This window comes from Typopeltis vanoorti, chromosome 18 (assembly GCF_054136105.1).
Source record: "Typopeltis vanoorti isolate ZY-2024b chromosome 18, IOZ_Tvanoo_1.0, whole genome shotgun sequence".
NCBI classification, from domain to species: Eukaryota; Metazoa; Arthropoda; class Arachnida; order Uropygi; family Thelyphonidae; genus Typopeltis; species Typopeltis vanoorti.
This window is the reverse complement of record NC_143566.1, coordinates 18,288,717-18,308,172: the sequence shown is the minus strand read 5'-3', so window position 1 is coordinate 18,308,172 and position 19,456 is coordinate 18,288,717. Positions and strand designations below refer to the sequence as shown.

General features: G+C 36.1%; 1 protein-coding gene across 1 annotated transcript in view; it reads right to left on the bottom strand.

The window, feature by feature from the left end:
* LOC150096517 (uncharacterized) overlaps positions 1–19,456 on the bottom strand; it is an 84,893-nt gene that overhangs the window by 34,012 nt on the left and 31,425 nt on the right. Inside the window, exon 3 of the mRNA XM_090408632.1 lies at positions 8,325–8,435. Coding sequence (XP_090264758.1) covers positions 8,325–8,435 — 111 coding nt within the window. The remainder of the gene's footprint in view (positions 1–8,324; positions 8,436–19,456) is intronic.

The following is a 19,456-nucleotide window of genomic DNA, read 5'->3' as shown; positions in this document are numbered from 1 at the left end:
AGTTTGGTCAAACAAACAAAGCAGAGAGCAGCAGCAGGAGACCTGAATGCTAAGCACCCAGCCTGGAACAGCAGAACTACAAATTGAAATGGTAGAACTCTCAACGACTTTGCTGCCACCAGGAATACAGTGATCACAAGAGCTCCAGAACCATCATACTACAATGTGGCAGGACTTACTTCCTATGTCCCAATTTTATTCCAACTGGGATTACAACATGAAAATATCCCAGATTGGGTCACAACCATCAATTGGACAAAACTAATGACCACTCTACATGAATGCTGACAAGTTCTAGCCATCAAGTCAAAGGACAAAACTCATTTTTGATCTTAGAAAAAAAAGATAACAACTGCATTAACAGCTGCCACCACAGATATGCCATGCACAAATTCCAAATGACTTCTGGATGTGATCAAAAGCCTGATCTGTGAAAACAACAGAGTCAGGTGTCAGTACTACAGAATGCTGGCCCCAGAACACCAACAAGTCTCAATCAAGCTACAAGGATAGTTTGATATGTGCTTAAAAACTATCGAAATCAATGGTGGAAGACAAAACTTCACTCCTTCAGAGGAATAGATGCTATAGAAAATTACCAAAAATCTACATATAGACCATAAGTATCTCCCACCAATCCATGGTGAAATTGGTCTGGTTTACCATGCCAGAGACAAAGTTGAAGCCTGTGCCGACAGCCTAGATGTAGTCTCAACTGCACCCAGGGCTGGTGGAAGCGGGCATGCTGAGCATGCGGGCGCCACTACGATGGGGACACCGCCGCCAGGGAACAGTTCATAAGTTAATTTTTAAGAAACAAAATTTTTATCATAAAAACAAAATAATTGTTAGAATGATCAATATTAAAATAAATGAGGCTGCATACACTGAATAAAAATTAAAAAAAAAAAAAGTATATTGCTGCCTCTTTGATCAGCCGGCTGTTTACAATTTTTCAGCTAGAGCAGGCTAAATGCTTGCTTGCAGAATGTTGTGTCTACTGCAGTCTATCCAAAGTGAAACGGTGAACAGTTTTTATGTGCAGAAACGAATTTTCGTACAAAACATTTGTTGCTAGTTAACCAGTCATATGGTACGCATCTCAGTAGGCTACTGACCGTAGCGCAGTGCGGACTATTATTTCGTCTCTGTGTCGTGTTCTGTAATAATTTCTTGTGGGTATAAAATAGAAATGGAATCAAAAATTTAAAAAAAAAAAGTTATCTGGTGCACAAAATCATAAGCGTCATGCCTAAAAAGAAGCAGATATTAAGAAACAAACTGGGGCTCTTATTAAATTTGTTAAAATATTAAAATATTCTGATGCAGATTGTAACCAACTCGATACATCAGAAATCAGAGTTGAAGAACCGTGCCCGTCATCCAGTTTGCATGAAGGTACTATTGAACAAGATAACTGAACATGATTTAAGTGAAAAATAGTTAGGATTTAGTCAACTACAACAAGATTTAGTTGTAGCTGACCACGAAACTAACACATTGTTAGTCTCTATGAATTTAGAAGATCCAGGTGAACGAGGAAATATTGATGAAAAATTACGAGTTGTTTTAATTAAAATGGAGCCTGTTCAAAATAAAAATACAATATATCCCAGAGATACATATGGTCGTAAATTTGGCAACACGTATTATAATAGAAAAATGGAAAACGGGAGCTTGTGCCAAGAACATGGCTCATTTATTCCGAAACTTTAAATTCTGTTTCTTTCTTTTTTTGCAAACTTGTCGCACCTACTGAATCACCCACTGAGTCTTGTAGAAGGTTATAACGATTGGAGAAATGTAAGTACAACTTTACATAGACATGAGACTAGTTTAACTTACATGAAAATTTGCTTAAAATGGAAGGAACTTGATAAAAATTTAAAAAAACAAAACTACTATTGATTTCCAGACTCAAGGTATGTATGAAATGGAAAAGAAACATTGGACGAATGTTTTAGAATGCTTGATTGAAATTATAAAATTCGTTGGTAGCTGAAATTTAGTTTTTCGCGGATCATCTGATAAATTATATGAAAGAAATAACGGCAATTTTTTAAAATTAATCGAACTGTTTGGGAAGTTTGATCCCGTTATGGAAAATCATGTTGAAAGGGCACTACAACGAAACAATAGAGTATACTGTTTGAGTAAAGACAGTCAAAATGAAATATTGGAAACTTTAAGTAACGCAATTAAGGATACAATTTTATTATCAATTCTAAAATCTAAATATTATTCAATAATTTTAGACTGCACATCTGATACAAGTAAAACAGAACAAATGACGATTCTTATTCGCTTTGTTTCCTATGACAGAGAGAAAAGAGATCTAGAGAAAAAAATCTTAACCCAGATCGTTCCAAAACCGAAAATTTGGTACAGATATGTAGATGACATCTTTATCATTTGGGATCATACAAAAGAAGAACTAATGAATTACCTCAACCAAATCAATAGTTTCCACAATACCATCAAATTCACATTAGAAATGGAAAAAGATAAAAAACTGCCATTCCTTGACGTTTTAATAAAGAAACAATCCAATAATAGTATCAACCTATCTGTATACAGAACACCTACAAATACTGGACATTACCTCCATTTCAACTAAGCTCATCACATAGCTCAGAAAATTAGCATTATCCATAGTCTCAAGAAAAGAGCTATACAGTATACGACAGACAAGGATGACCTACTCACGGAATTAATCACAATATCCAGAGAACTTTCTTTAAATGGTTACCCTAAAAGACTCTATAACAAGATTCTATTTACTGATATACCACATCGACAACGTGATGACGTCCAATACATCAGTACAATTACGATTCCTTTTGTCAACAACCTTTCCAAAAAATTAGCTAACCTTTTAAAACCACATAAGATCAGAGTGGCATTCAAACCAATCAACACTATTCGGAAATTTTTAAGATCACCGAAAGATCCTCACCCATTCTACAAATACTCTGGAGTATATAATATTCCTTGTTCATGTGGTATTAGTTACGTAGGTCAGACATCTAGAAGCTTCGAAACGAGAAAGAAAGAACACATAGGATATGTCAGAAATAACAGACAAGACATTTCAGGCCTTTCATGCCACTTTGCCTCTACTAACCATCACACTGAGTGGGATAAGAGCCTTATGCCATACATAGAAGATAACTACCATTCAAGAACCTTTAAAGAAGCAGCTACAGTCGTCCATAAAACTGAAAACCTAAACAAGAATCAAGGTCTAATTTTACCAGAAATTTGGAAAACTTTTATCAGATCATTAAATATCAAAGAAATGAACTTTCATAACAATTACGTCATGAGTCATTACGAATAAATCACGTTAACGAGACACGCACATTGTCACGCACAATACCAATTTTTTGTATGATTTAGAACCATCGGTTATAACCTAGTCTGTAACCTTCATTTTTGCTTACTGATTTGTATTCCCTGAGGATGCCAATAGAAACGGATTGGCGAAACATGTAGGAGGATAAAAATAAAGCTACTTGATAAAGATTTTATAAAAAAAGTGTAATTCTCTTTATATATTTTATTAACAAAGCATATGTGTGTGTGTATGTGTGTGTGTGTGTGCTTTGTTACCCCCTATATATATACATATGGGGGGGGATGCTTCATTTATAAATTAATGATCCTTCTACTCACTCACACACATACACACATTCATAATTTTAAAACTTGGGTCTTCTAGCATTAAATACAAAATATCTGCAAAGGCTGAAGTTAACATATTTCAGCCAGAAACTGAAACATAAAGGAAAAGTTGGCTGATCGAGTGAAACAGCAGCAACAAATTTCCATGTGCACAACTACACAACAAAAATAACTCATTCCTGTATGCCTTACTTCAAGCATATTCAGTTTCTATTTAAAACAGGCACAAAAAGACATTAACAGTTTACTTCAGAAAATTCGGCATGGAAACAAAATACAACTATTGCTGTCAGAATATACACTAAGTTCTCTCATTTGAAAATGTGTGAATGATGTCATAACAGTCAGGTGGCACACATAACAGAGCAGCTTTCCAGTAATGGCGAACTGGATTTGTATGTATGTTAGCAGTGCAATGGAGTTTCTTTACCAGGTGATGAATATTTCATATATTCAACATAAAAATTTCCAACAATGTAGTAAGGCATGTTCATCTTGCCAAAAAACTCAAACCTAAAAGGTTTCAGTTTTTTAACAACTTCAGGAAGCCAAGATAAAAAAAGAATGGTATGATAGACTATGTGTTGCCTAGGATGAGCCTCCTGACTCCACGGAGGTCCTGAAGAATTATGATGATAATGACAAAAAGAAACTCAATCAAATCAAGAATTTCAATTAATGGTACAGCATTAAATAGTGGAAACAAAGCACTAGTTGAACAGCGAGAAGGAGTGATGACAAGGGGCCATCCTTGGAAGTTACGGTAGGAAACTGCGAGCAAGAGGGTGAGGAGTGGTTTCTTTGCATGGAAGGTGGTTGAACCATGGAATGTACCTGATAGAGTGGTGAGAGCAAGAACGGTCAATGAGTTTAAGGAGTGGTATAATAGACTTTGTGTTTCCTAGAAGGAATCTCCTGCGATGAGTCTTGACAGACTCTGTGTTTCCTAGGAAGGACCTCCTGCGATGAGTCTTTTGACTCCATGGAGGCCTGAATAATAATAATAATAATAATAAAGATTATATGTCAGGAGATTTACTTGAATGTCTAAAAAAGAAAGCTCTTTAATATATGCATCACCTTAGTGTTAACCTGTGAAAGTGGGATATGGTCAATGACTAAAAAACAGGAAGACAGACTGTGTGTGGCCCAAAGAGCCTTGGAGAGAAGAATGCTCCACATAACAAAAAAGGGATAGAACAAGAAATACTAGAATTAGAGACCAGAGTACAAGATACTGCGAAGTGTTGTAAAACATGTAAATGGAGGTGGCTGGCCATATTAGTAAATTGGCAGCCAAAAAGCAGACAGAATTAAGCACTATACCAAGAATAATAGATACCAAGAGAATGAAAGATCATCAAAGAACAAGATGGAGGAATGATCTACAAAGGTTTAACATGAGATGGTGGACACTGGCTAAAGACAGACTTAACTGAAAAGGGGAGGCTTATCCCCAGCATTAAATGGAAAGAGGCTGAAGAAGAAGATTATTTTCATGAAGTAACATAGAAACCAATCATGATGTCTAAACTTGTTAGAGTATGTTTTATTAATATATTTTTTAAGTGAACAGAATTATTTCCAACTGAAGAATTATCTGGGGGATCTAGATAACTTTAAATGAAAAGGCTTGAGTTGTTAACAGTTTTTTTGGGACAAGAAGTGACTTTTTTTTTTCAGTAATTCAGCAAATAAGTAAATAAATGTTATTTATGTCTTTATTTGTGAGACCATCTCCTTGCTTATTGGAGGCGTGAAGTGGCTTGAAAAAGTTCCATGTTTGGTCTCTTGAAGCAGGGTTTCCAGATTATGTTAAAAAATTAATTAAAAATACAAAATAATAATAATAATAATAATAGAAAAAATCCTTAACTCACCCACAGTACCAAATGTACTACAGCTTGCAAATAACCTTTGGGTGGAAGCAACATAAAAAAAAAAAAAAAAGTTATTTTCTTATTGTCTTGTGTTGCGAATTAAAATCGCCATAAAAATGTTTAACATAAACTACCTATGCATAAGCCTTCAACCCCTTTCCCTTTGATGTTCTAAATCAAATAAGTTTTTTATTAAACAAAATCATCAGCTTTTATGCCCTGTGGTAATTAATTCTGGAAGTAAATTACACAAACTTTTGTGAAACTGTCATAAAGAATACATGTACTGTATTTATATATATATGGCTTAACCTTATCTTTAACATTGATCTCCTCACCATTTTCAAGTGGTAGCAAATTTCAATGCTACTGATATTATCCTGATCAGGGGCAAATTCTCCACGCTTGCTATGCTTGCTGGGCAAGCTCATTACTTGAGAAAGAAGTAATATTTATTTGTTAATAAATGGATGCATTTATAAGCATTCCATTTAGGCTTTTATTTTTGTAGACAGAAGATGTCTTAAGCTTGCGTGGCAATAATTGAGCTTTGCGTTCTGTATCAAAGGTCGATGCTTGCTCGTCTAGTCAAAGATACCTTGGCTTGCTCGGTTGTGGGAGCTTCCAGGTCCTCGGTGCATCACTGTGATTTCATGCGTGCACATAGCCATTTCCACTCCCTTCATGTCGTCTTAAACACAGGCCATACGCAGTCAAAGTAGCTCTAGCCAGTGAGCTTCAAATAGCCTTTAAAAGTGTGCATGTTGTTTGGAAAAATTAAGTTACAACTAACTTTTTATGACGATGTTATTGGCTAGTTCATAAAGAAGAACCATAGGGTAGAATTTGTATTCAAGTAGCTAAATTGAAAAAGATAGAATATTATTTGTAAAATAAATATTGTATTTGTATGATTAAATGTACATAAATTTCTAAATATATAGTTGTAAATGGTTCAGTAATTCATTATTCTGCTAATCAGACTTCAATCACACCTCTCACTCCCTGAATGATAACAAGAGCAAGCGTGAATTTCAAGACCAGCATTCGTCCCTGATCCTGATTTCCTTTAAGATCATCCCCACCCCTTTGTGTAATAACTTTCACATCCAGCTTATCCTGGCATAAACATATTACATTTATAGCTTCCTCAGACTCAAAAAAACTTCGTATTTTTTCATTCAAAACACTACTTTTCTCCTGCTAACTCTTAATACTTTACAAATGCAAAATCCAATCAAACTTTAGAATACTAGGAGTATCCGGAACAAAGGAGATAAATTTGTGGTGTTGATTGCATCAGCCTGGCCAGAGATTATTGGGATCTCTGAGACATGGTTGACGGAAGATCATATAATAACAGGAATAGAAGTAGAAGGATACGGCATTTTTTGGCGGGATGAGAAGGGAAAACAAGGTGGTGGAGTACTGCTTATGATAAGTGATGACTTATGTCCTCTAAGAGTGGAGGCTTTGGAAGGCAGTGAAACTAATGATTTTGAAAGCATATGGTGTGAGGTAGAGGTGGGAAAAACAGGATATTTAGTGGGGTGTTGCTACAAGCCAAAGAGCACAGAGGGTGGGGAGCTTGTTATGGGAGATTTTAACTACAGCAATATAAGTTGGGAAGAGGAAAATGCATGTAGTAATAAGGGGATGGAATTTCTGGAATTCTTGAGCAGCAGATGTCTTAGGCAAAATGTAATAGAGGGAACAAGAGGTTCAAGAGTTTTGGATTTGATCATAGCATCAGAAGAGATGATAATAACTGAGAGGATATCTCTCTCCCCGTGTTGGAGAGAATGACCATGTGGTTTTGAATTGGAAAATGAATAGGCATGCAGGAGTATCAAAGAAGAGGGAACATATATGGAATTACAAGACAGGTGATTATAACAGTCTTAGATATCAATTTGGGCAGTTCCATGTAGGTGCAGAATTGGAAGGCTGGGATCAGTAGTGGACTCAGGATTTAATCTTGGGGGTGGGGAGAGTTGAGTAGATGAATTTAGAATACACACTACGCATTGCATATGACCTATGACTGAGCATCTGCAATGATTGCTAATTCATAAGTAGTATAGAAATAGAAGAAAGACCCAACATAAATAAAAAAACAAATTTTAATTAGGAAAAGATTTTTGGAAAATTTTCTAGTTTTTTTTTCCTTTTTCTTTGGGGGTGCCACTGGCTGGGATATCATTAGTGCGTGGGAAATTGTGAAGGAATATTTGTTGGCAGCAATAGTAAGCTGTATTAAACAAGTGAATAAGAGGACACAATTCGGTATTAAGTGGATGACAAACAATATCAAACAGGAACTGTAGGAACAGGAGCTACTCATGACTTCCAAACTATACACAGAATTGTGTAAGAATATTTATATTAAATATTTTGCATGTATCTGTCAGATCAGCGGCGAGCTCCGCATGGTTAAAGGTGCATTAATCAAAACTCCTGCCGTGCATATCAAGGGATTGCCACAATTAATTTCACCGCATTAATCAAATCCTGCATTAAGCAAGGAATACCTGTGTGTGTGTGTGTGTGTGTGTGTGTGTGTGTGTGTGTGTGTATATATATATATATATATATATATACACACACAACACAATCTCAGATTGTCAGTGCTGGTTATTTATTTGAATATTAACACTGTATTTTTCCTGTATCTTTGTCTGCTGGAAAAATACAAACAGGAAATAATTTTCATTTTTATTATTTTATTATGAACCTGATAATATAGCAGAAAAAAATTACCCTTAGAAAATCTTCTTCCTTAGCATTTTCATCATAAAACATATGCATTATTCTTAGATGTGAGAGATGAGCTGCAGGATTTTTGTTTGTATTATTTTTTAATCTTCGGAACTGAAACAGATAAAATACACTTACTTCGTATAATAGTTTATAAAATAATGTGAAGATTTTAGAAGGAATTTTTTAGTTAAGAAATAACTCAAAAAAAAAAAAAAAAAAAAAGAAAGAAAGAAAGAAATGGGAAAAAACAGTACTGAAAAAGGAACAGAAAAGGATAAATGTGATCTAAAATATGTAATGTACAGAGTACGGATATCTGGTATAAATACACACTTTGAAATGTTAATATATAATAGGAACCATATTCACAAAGAATGTGGTGACAACCATAATTTAATACAGAATCTGAATCTGTATAAGGAGGATGTGAGGAGCAGGCACCTTGATGGATGGTGGTTAGTGAGTGAAATAAGATGGTCTGAGAGTGTAGTGAGCACTGAAACTGTGAATGCATTTAAGCCCAATTCCATTATATCATTTTCTATGAAAGTGTGGACATTCCACAAAGAGTCTTGACTACATAGAGGTCTGATGTTTATCATCATCTTAAAACCCTCTACCTACTACGCCAGCTGCCTTTCCACAAATTAGGTAGTATCAAATTCAAAATGCTATACAACTCAGTTATATATATATATATATATATATATATATATATATATATATACATAAGACCTATAAAAGTGCTGTGTGTAGGCGATCAGTACTACATATGGGCAAAAGTACCATGTGATACACAGAAGGCTGAATCACAATATGAAGTAGAGTTATCATTATACTAATCTATATATATATAAAAAAGACAAAACTATGTGAGAATTAGGGTAAGAATTTCCCTAATGGCATAATAATAATTATGATTATTATTATTATTATTACTCATGCGCTCCATGGAATCACAAGACTCATTATGGGAGGATGCTGATGATATCTAAGGTATCCAGCCATATAATAAAAAGCAGTCCATTTCTTTAGGCTCACTCAAAAATGCACATATTATAATAATCTTTTTCTCTGCATATGAATGACAGATATCAATCAGTTGAAGTCATAAAATTAGAAAAAAAATATTCTTAAAGCTCTTTCCTTGTCCATGCAAATGATAGGAGCTGGAAAGGAATACTCAATGCAAAACAGAAAATTGCTTGAGAAAAGTTTCTATGGAGGTTAAAAACAAAACATTTGGAATAGGCATTGATGTGATATTACAGTAAAACACTCATTATCCAGGGCTCAATCATCCTTGGGGTCAGATTAACTGTGGTACTCTCTGTAGTACATACAAATTTCTGCAGAAAATTGCAATCTTGTCATAATTTACCTTTTGCCAAAAGGCACATCACTAGTTCAATCTATGGAGCAAGGTTTGATCAAAACCATGAAATGGCTGTATAGAAAATCTCTAATGTCCGATAACTTTGTGATCATTGAAAGTAATTTGGAAGTGGAGGACTCAAATAATAGTGTAGAAATCATGCCAGTGGCAGGATCAAGTGTTTTACTCTCGATGGGGGTGATGATGAGGAACTACAACCAGCTTACAAAATACACTTACAACTTACAAGTAAGTTGTAATGAAGCCCTATCAATTGCAGAAACATTACTTAAAAATGTGTAAAGTCAAGATGATGTTGATTACACTGAAGTTTTACATATTTGTGGATGTATAAGAAAAATAAAACCAAAAATAATGCTACAAAGAAAACAAAAATGAACGACTTTCTGATCTAACTAAGTTTCAGAATGTTCAGTTTTGTATTTACATACAAGTATGTTTATCTTATGTTTTTATATTTTTTTTTGTATTTAACCCAATAAAAAATAATTTGAATTCAGCTAATTAGCCTATTACCCAGTGGCAGCCTGTAAAGTTTTAAGTCGGGGTGCTGCCTATACAAAATAATTTTTAAAAAATTCTTTTTTTTCCTAATCAGTAACCAATTTATTAATAAATAAATCTACAAATTTATTTATTAATAAATTGGTTACTAATTAGGTTAAAAATAATTTTTTAAAAATTATTTTGTATAGGCAGCACTCCCATTTAAAACTTCACGGGCCACCACTGCTATCACCCCAACTGTCCGAGCTCTAGCATCCGCCAATTACCACGAATAATCGAATAATCAGCATTTTACTGTATTAATATTCCAGACCTCCCCCGTCTACATACACACACACACGCCGTGTTCTACTATATGAAAAATCCTCCCCCCATGTTGATCCTGTAAATACTTCTCTACAGTTTAAATGCGGCAATCATGTCATGACCAGGAGATGTTTAGGCAGTTGAGCTTGGCAAGTGCAACAAGAATGATTGCTATGGGAGATTTTAACTAAAGCAGTATAAGCTGGGAAGAGGAAAATGCAAGTAGTAAGATGGGGATAGAATTTCTGGAATTCTTGAGGGACATATGCCTCCAGCAGCATGTAATAGAGGGAACAAGAGGTTCAAGAGTTTTGGATTTGGTCATAGCATCAGAAGAGCTGATAATAAGTGAGATGACATCTCTCCCACCAGTTGGAGAGAGAGAGAGTGACCATGTGGTTTTGACTTGGAAGATGAACAGACATGCAGGTGTATCAAAGAAAAGGGAACGTATGTGGAATTATAAGGCGGGTGATTATAATAGTCTTAGGTATCAACTAGGGGCAGTTCCATGGAGGGCAGAATTGGAAGGCCAGGATATCATTAGTGCCTGGGAAATTGTGAAAGAATATTTGTTAGCAGCAATAGTAAGCTGTATTTCATGGGTGAAGAAACGGACACAATTTGGTGTAAAGTGGATGACAAACGATATCAAACATGAACTGCAGTTGAAAAAGAGATTATGGAAGAGATATAAGTAGAGGGGTGGAGGACAGATACACGAAGAATATAAGATGCAGGCCAGGAGAGTGACCAGAATGGTGAGGAAGGCAAAACTGGAATATGAGAAGAAATTGGCACTAAGATCCAGAGAAAATCCTAGAGAATTTTTTAGCTATGTGGCCAGCAGGTGGAGAAACGACTGTGGAAGAATGACATTACGGGATAAAAATGGGGATAGAGTGACTAATGCAGAGGACATAGTGGAGTTGTTCAATGAGCACTTTATTGAAGTATTTCATCATGGAGGAGGTTTTAATACTAGAGGGATAGGGCAGGTTCAGGGTTTAGAGGTGCAAGAGGAGAGTGTGTTCCAAATACTGAGTACTCTGGGAGGATGCATACTCGATTGGAGGAGCTGTACTGGAGGAGGTAGGGGAGACAAGAGATCTGGGGGTGATGATTGATAGAAAGCTGAAATTCAGGAAGCATATTGCAAAGGTGGTGAGGGTAACTCAGAGAACTGCTGCAATACTGAGAAGGATGCTGACCTGCAGAGATAAAAGCGTTATCATTCCATCGTATAAGACCCTGATCCGATCACACTTAGACTATTGTTCTCAGATTTGGTCTCCAGGATTTGAAGGGGATAAATTGACTGTGGAAAGGGTACAGAGGCAGATAACAAAGATGGTTTCAGGACTGTAAAATATAAGTTATGAGGATCGACTGAGGGAATGTGGACTGCAGAGTTTGGTGGATAGAAGAAGGAGAGGTGATATGATCGAGATTTTTAAACTGTAGAGGGGCAGTTACAGGGTAGACATTGAAGAGTTTTTTCACTTGGTGGAATGGTGGGAAGGAGCGATGACAAGGGGCCATTCCTGGAAGTTACGAAAAGAGGCTGTGCACAAGAGGGTGAGGAGTGGTTTCTTTGCATGGAGGGTGGTTGAACCTTGGAATGCATTGCCTGAGAGAGTGGTTGGAGTGGAAACAGTCAATAGGTTCAAGGAGTGGTATGATAAACTTTGTGTTTCCTAAAAATGACCTCCCATGACGAATCTTTTGACTCCATGGAGGTCTGGATAATAATAATAATGATAATAATCCCTTTGTCTTCTATTCACCAAACTCTGTAGTTTGGATGCCCTCAGTCTACCTTCATAACTAACACTGTAGAACTCTGATAAGATGCTGTTTATATGTGTCTGTACCCTATACTCTTCAGATCCAAGTAACTAGATTTAAGCACAAAAAAACCTAGATGTAGCATGATCAGAACTTTATACAATGGAATTACCACCTTTTATCTCTACTGGTCAAAATCCTTCTTAGCATCACAGCAATCCGCAGTGTTACTTTCACAACATGTGAAAGTAACTTAAACCTTGAAATTTTTTATAGACTATCATCCCAAATTTCAAGATCTTACATTTACTTGCATTAAACTGATATTCCATTTAATTTTCCCACTTTTCCAGCTTATTCCATATCTCTTGAAGAGTCAAAACAGACAGAGTTCACCTATTGACCTTTCTCTTTTGGAATACTACTCCTCCATACACAACGTGCTAATAATAAGTCAGCCAGTCAGCTTTTCAACTCACTAGTATCTTATCCAATTGTATCAATTTCAATTTAGTTACTAACTTATCATGTGCCAATCTATCATTAAATCCATCATAGAAAATACTTCTATTATTAACCCAATGTTGAATACTAATCCCAATATCGTAAATCTGATCCTCACAACTCAAATATCTTAATCACAACCCCAGACACATACAGATTAGCCTATAATTTGTAGCCTCTGTCTTATCTACCAACTTTGTGAAGTGGAAAAAATTTTCTCACTTTTCCCTCCTTTGGTACTTGCCCTGTTGTAAGACTCATGTTAAACAGATGTGGCAAGTGTACCATTAATTCCCTAGAGCACTGGTTCTCAAACTTCTATGCTTCACGTACCTCCTGGAAATGTGTATGTAACTGGTGTACCCCTTGTATAGATAGATAAAACTACAGTTTTAGTAAAACAATGGGAATAAAATAAAATATATGTACATACACATTAAATTTTGTATTAATAAATTATATATATATATATATATATATATCAATAAACACAAAGAGTGACATAAACAATTTAACAAACGTGTAAAGACATGAATTACAGCGCCATGCTTCGTCACTCAGTTCTCAGAGTATCAGTATTGCCAACTTAGCAACTTTGTTACTAGATCTAGCGACTTTTGAGCTCCCACATCATATCCCCAAATATTTTACCACATATCCCCCAAGGGGTATGCGTACCACAGGTTAAGAACCCTTACCCTAGCGCATTCCTTCAAGACAAGTAGTGGTATATTCTGAAGTCCTACTGCCTTATTAAAATCATGTTTACTTAATCACTCGTGTATCTCTGGTTAACTAATATGCATTGATGAAATATGCATTTTTTTATTATTAACATCTGACCTCCATGGAGTCAGAGACTCATCATGCACACAATGGTCATCCAACCATGCTTTAAACTGTGTGTCTACATTCACAAAAAACTCAGGCAACGCATTCCACTCATCAATCTCTCCATGCAAAGAACCTTCTCCTCACTGCTCTGATCACACCCTCCTTATACAGTTTCCAGCGATGGCCTCTTGTTCTACCCCTTCTCCCATTCTATGAAAAATCTCTTCCATATCAACCTGATAACAACCCCTGACAAGCTTATATGTCTCAATCATATCTCAATCTTCCTCCTATTCACGAGGCTTTGCAACTAACATTTTCTCAATCTATCCTCGTATTTCACATTCCAAAGATCACTGAATACCTTTGAAATCTTCTCTGGACCCTTTCCAATATATCCTCATCAACCATGAAAACCTGGCAACCAAATCTGTGCACAGAAATCCATATGAGGCCTGATCAAGGACTTATACAGTGGCATCATAACCTCCCTATTTCTGCATGTCAGGTTCTCTGCATCATTGCCATTATCCGATGTGACATCTTTATAACTTGGCCCCTGAATTTCAAGTCCTTGTCCATCACCACTCCCAGATCTCTCATCTCCTCTACTTCCTGTAAAGTTTCCCCACCAAGTGTGTACTTTGCATTCCATCACTGCTTATCAAATCTCAAAACATTACACTTTGCAACATCGAACTGATAATTCCACTTACCTGCCCATTCATGCAATCTATTCAAGTCCTTTTGTAAGGCCATAACATCCGCTTAACTCTGCATCATCTACAAACATCTACATGTCACTAGTTAAACCTATTCCAATATCATTAATAAATTGAACAACAATGGCACCAAAACTGAACCTCTGCAGTACACCACTAGTGAACTTCCTCTTTCAGGATACTGCACCCCCATATGCAACTTTCTGATACCTATCTGACAGTCAGTCACTGATCCAACTCAGAAGTCTGTTATCCAATCCCATCTGTTTCAATTTATTTAAGCGCTTGTCATGTGGCAGTCTATCAAAAGCCTTTGCAAAATCCAAGTATACCACTGTATATGCATCTCCCCTGTCCAAGGTATTTATCACCTTGTTATAGTACATAAGTTAGTGAAACATGATCTCCCCTTAACAAACCCATGCTGATAACCCACAGAGAATACTGCTGTAATCAACCCATTTCTGTATTCTACTCCTTACCAATCTCTCCGGTACCTTCACTACAACTCCAGATATACAGATTGGCCTATAACTTAAAGATACAGTCTTATCACCACCTTTATGCAGTGGAATAATTTTACCCTCCTTCCACTCCCTTGGAACCTGTGCTGTTGCAAGTCTCTTATTAAACAGGCATGCCAATGCTACTGCCAGTTCCCTAGAACATTCCCTTAAGATGCATAATGATATGTCATCAAATCTCATCATCTTTATTGGTATCAAGTTTATTTATTTCCTCAAATACCTCTGGCTCACTCACAATTAAGCCATCCTCTCCCATGTCCTCTACACTTAAGTTCCTTATGATTCTACCCTGACCAGGATGAAACACCATTATAAATTGATCACTGAATACCTCAACAATGTATTCTGCAGCAGTTACCATTCTACAATTTTCATCTATTAACATCAACTTACCATGATCATTTTTCCTTCTACTTGCCACATATCTAAAAAACTCTTAGGGTTTTTCTTTGCTTGATTTGCAAATTTCTCCTCAATGCTGCACTTTTGTTTTCCTTACTAACTGAGTCACTCTCCTGGCTTGTTCTTTATATTTATATTTATATAAATATATTTATTTATTTATATTTATTTACAAGATGAATAATGGTAATATATAACTGATTATTACCATTATTCATCTTGTACTTCCTTCATAGTACCTTCTTTTTCCAGATTTCATGCTTAATCTCCACATTTATCTATTTTACATCTACCTTATTCAGCCGTTTGGCCTTCAGAATACATTCACATAATTGATGCTGTTATGTATTTCTTTGTCAGTTCCCATGCAACATTTATTTCCTTACTGCTCAACTCCTCGTTCCATGTCATAGCAACAAGCTATCTCCTTAGTTCGTCATAATCACCAGCCTTATAATTCCACATTTCCTCATAAAAGTCAGAATATGGTTAGCCACAACACAAGTGATTACTTCATGATCACATTCACCAACTGGAGGAAAGTGTAAAACTCCCCTCACAATTACAACCTCTGATGAAATGATCAGATTTAGAACTCTCGATCCTCATGTGCCCTCCTTCACATACTGCCTGAGATAGTTATCTCTCAAGATTTCAAGAAATTCATTTTCCTTATTCATAACAGATATCTCTTTATTCCATACTGCTATAATTAAAATAACCCATAACAATTACCCTTCCTTTAATTAAATTAAGGGGATATTAGATCCCACATTGTTTTAAAACCGAATAAGAAACTCAAAGATTGGAATCAGAGAGTTTCATGCCGAAATAGTATAAAAAACTATAAAAGTATCGGCAAATACTAGCGTGAGCTAAATGCAAGTAATCCTAATATATAGTACAAACACGGGCAAACTCGTTGCAAAGGTGGGGAAAGTTCTGATCGCTATTCTTGGTATTTTCCATAATGTAAAAACACATTTCCTAGGAAATGTATGCTGTTATTACATTATGGTGGGAGGTCACTACCCAGACCGGTTTCAGCCTTTATTGAGGCTTCATCAGTGAGTAGCTAGGAAATGTGTTTCTTATTCGGTTTTAAAACAATGTGGGATCTAATATCCCCTTAATTTAATTAATGTTTATATATTGCCGAAATGAAGCCTGTTAGTTCTTTATATTTAAGTAACTTAATGGGTGCACCTTTTGGACAACTCGTATAGCAGAGCATATAAGTTCTTTTCGCTATACCCTTTGGTATTAATTTGGTCTAGCTACTCACTGATGAAGCCTCAATAAAGGCTGAAACCGGTATGGGTAGTGACCTCCCACCATAATGTAATAACAGCATACATTTCCTAGGAAATGTATTTTTACATTATGGAAAATACCAAGAATAGTGATCAGAACTTTCCCCACCTTTGCAACGAGTTGCCCGTGTTTGTACTACGTTCTAGGACTACTTGCATTTAGCTCACACTAGTATTCGCTGATACTTTTATAGTTTTTTATACTATTTCGGCATGAAACTCTCTGATTCCAATCTTTGAGTTTCTTATTCAGTTTTAAAACAATGTGGGATCTAATGTTGTTGTTGTTGTCTTGTCCTTTGAAGAGTCGTAGATGTTTCCGTGTGCTCTTTGTACTGCTTTGGCTATGTCTGTGATTTTGTTTGTATAGAGCTGTTGTTCAGGATTAGGATCTATTTCTTGCAAGGCTGCTGTAATTGCTGGACAGGTAAAGATGTGAGTGGGTGTCAGTTCAGTATTGGGGCAGTTGATGCAGTTTCTATATGTTCTCGTATCATCTGTATTGATCTTCATTCCTCTATAATGTCCTGTTCGTAGTCTTGCTATCGTGGTGGAGGTCCTTCTGTCAGCATTGATCTCGGGAATTTGATGTTGTATCACTGATTTCAATGGAATTAGTTTAGCTTTTGCTAGTGCATTGGCATCAGCAAGAGTTATCATATGAGTTTCTTGGTTGAGTTCTCTGGCCTCTTTTGCTAATTTATCAGCTGCTTCGTTGTGATCAATGCCTACATGAGCAGGAATCCATTGTAAAATGCAACTTTTACCTAAACACTTTAGATGATTTAAGAGTTTATGGATGTCTTGTGTGAGCTTGGTATTGCCATTTTTGATTGCCTCCATAGCTGATCTTGAGTCACTGTAAATTATAATTCCTTCAGATTGTTGAGATGATAAATTTAAGTAGGCTTCTAGTGCTTTAATTATTGCATAGAGTTCGCTGGTAAAATTGGAAGCGATTCTCCCAGATCCAACTTTTATTGAAAGTTTTTCACCTTTCGGGATCTAATATCCCCTTAATTTAATTAATGTTTATATATTGCCAAAATGAAGCCTGTTGGCTTTTTATATTTAAGTACCCTTCTTTTGTTCACTAACCAAGTTATTTATACATTTCTTCATTACCACCCTCCATGCCAATAGCAATATCCAACAATATATGTCTTCCTGTTGCCCTCCACTTTACACCACCCTGCCTCATAACCATTGCCACTATTTCCCTATTTCATGTCTACCTTATGTGGACATAATTGCCCTGCTATCATCAGCAGCACTCCCCCTCCCTTCTTGTCCCTTCTATTCTTGCGAAAAATATTGTATCCTTCCATTTTTATTCCCGTTAGAATATCATCTTCATTCAACCATGTTTCGCTTATTATTCCAATGATTTTGGGACAAATAATCTCTAATACTTCTGTCATTTTTAAACAAACACAGTAATTCATTTTTAGATCTATAACCAGTCCTATCCAAGCCACTTGTTCATTGTGATTTCCCCACCACACCTGCCCAGTCACCTTTATCACCACTTATCACATATAACTGCTCAGTCTCAACTTTCCCACCCACATCGCAATATACTCCATCTTCATACGCACATTTAATGTCACTCACTTTCAACATCCACTCTCCCTATGCCATGTCTCCCTGTCCAACTGGGCTCTCTCCATTTACCTATTCTTCTTGCATTTCCATTCTCACTTTATTACTTACACTAGTACTGTTTCCACTGCCAAGCACTTCTGTCCACTTCAATACCACTCTCCTGATTTTTCCCTTCATCTGTTTCTTCTGATTTCTTGCATACAACACATGCTGTACTTCCATCCAGCAATACTTTCTCCAGTGCACTCATTCCAAAGCAATTCAAATGCAACCCATCATGCCTATATAATTTTATTCTTCCCTCAAACACATGTTATACATCCATAAACTGTATTCCCTTCTCCTCACACTCCGGTAGCATCCATTAATGATTTTGGCTCTGCATCACAACTCATCTTCGTACCTCGGAAACACACTAACAAACTTTTCTTCTACACTGTTATCTTTCACTCTTTTCAATAACCTCCTGATATTCACCCTCACATCCTCCTTATGTCCACTTAGATCATTTATCCCTACACTCGTGACTAACTCTCTTGCTCGTGTCTTCCTCATGTCTAATGACTTAATTATCCTACTCATTCTCCCTCCTGGATAAGGCCTCATGGACTCTCTCAGTAACTAGTCCATGAAATCTCCAAATACTGCTATTCTGGAATCACTCAAAATCTTTTACTCTTTTTTCTTTCATTCTATTCTCTTGCACTTTCATTAGTTTCCACTAGACATCTAACATCACTTCGCATATTCTTCATTTCATTTTTCATTTTCAAAAACTATGTCATCAAATCTTGCATTCTGACAATTTCATTCTCTGTTACTCCCACAGTCTCACTGCCTCTTGTTCTGCGGCACCTTACTTCCATTTCTTCATTCATACTTCTTTTGCTCCCTCAGTTTCTCTAGCTTTAGTTTTATTTCCATTTCTTTCATGTACACCTCTTCTATCTTTTCAGTTAATTTCACATTCACTGTCTAATAATATATCGCACTTCCAAGAAATCCATACTTTCTCTCACCTCTCATTCATTCATTCATTCATTCTCTCTCTCTTTACAAACACATCTCTTATACTCTGCCATGTATACATAATGCACTAATGACATCGAATCATTTTTAAAAGTCTATTCCGTTAATTCCACTTAATTTTTGCTGCACTTGCCTAATCACACTGGTTGACGCTCACATGGTTCACCTCATGACCGACATTGTGTTATACTTAAATAGG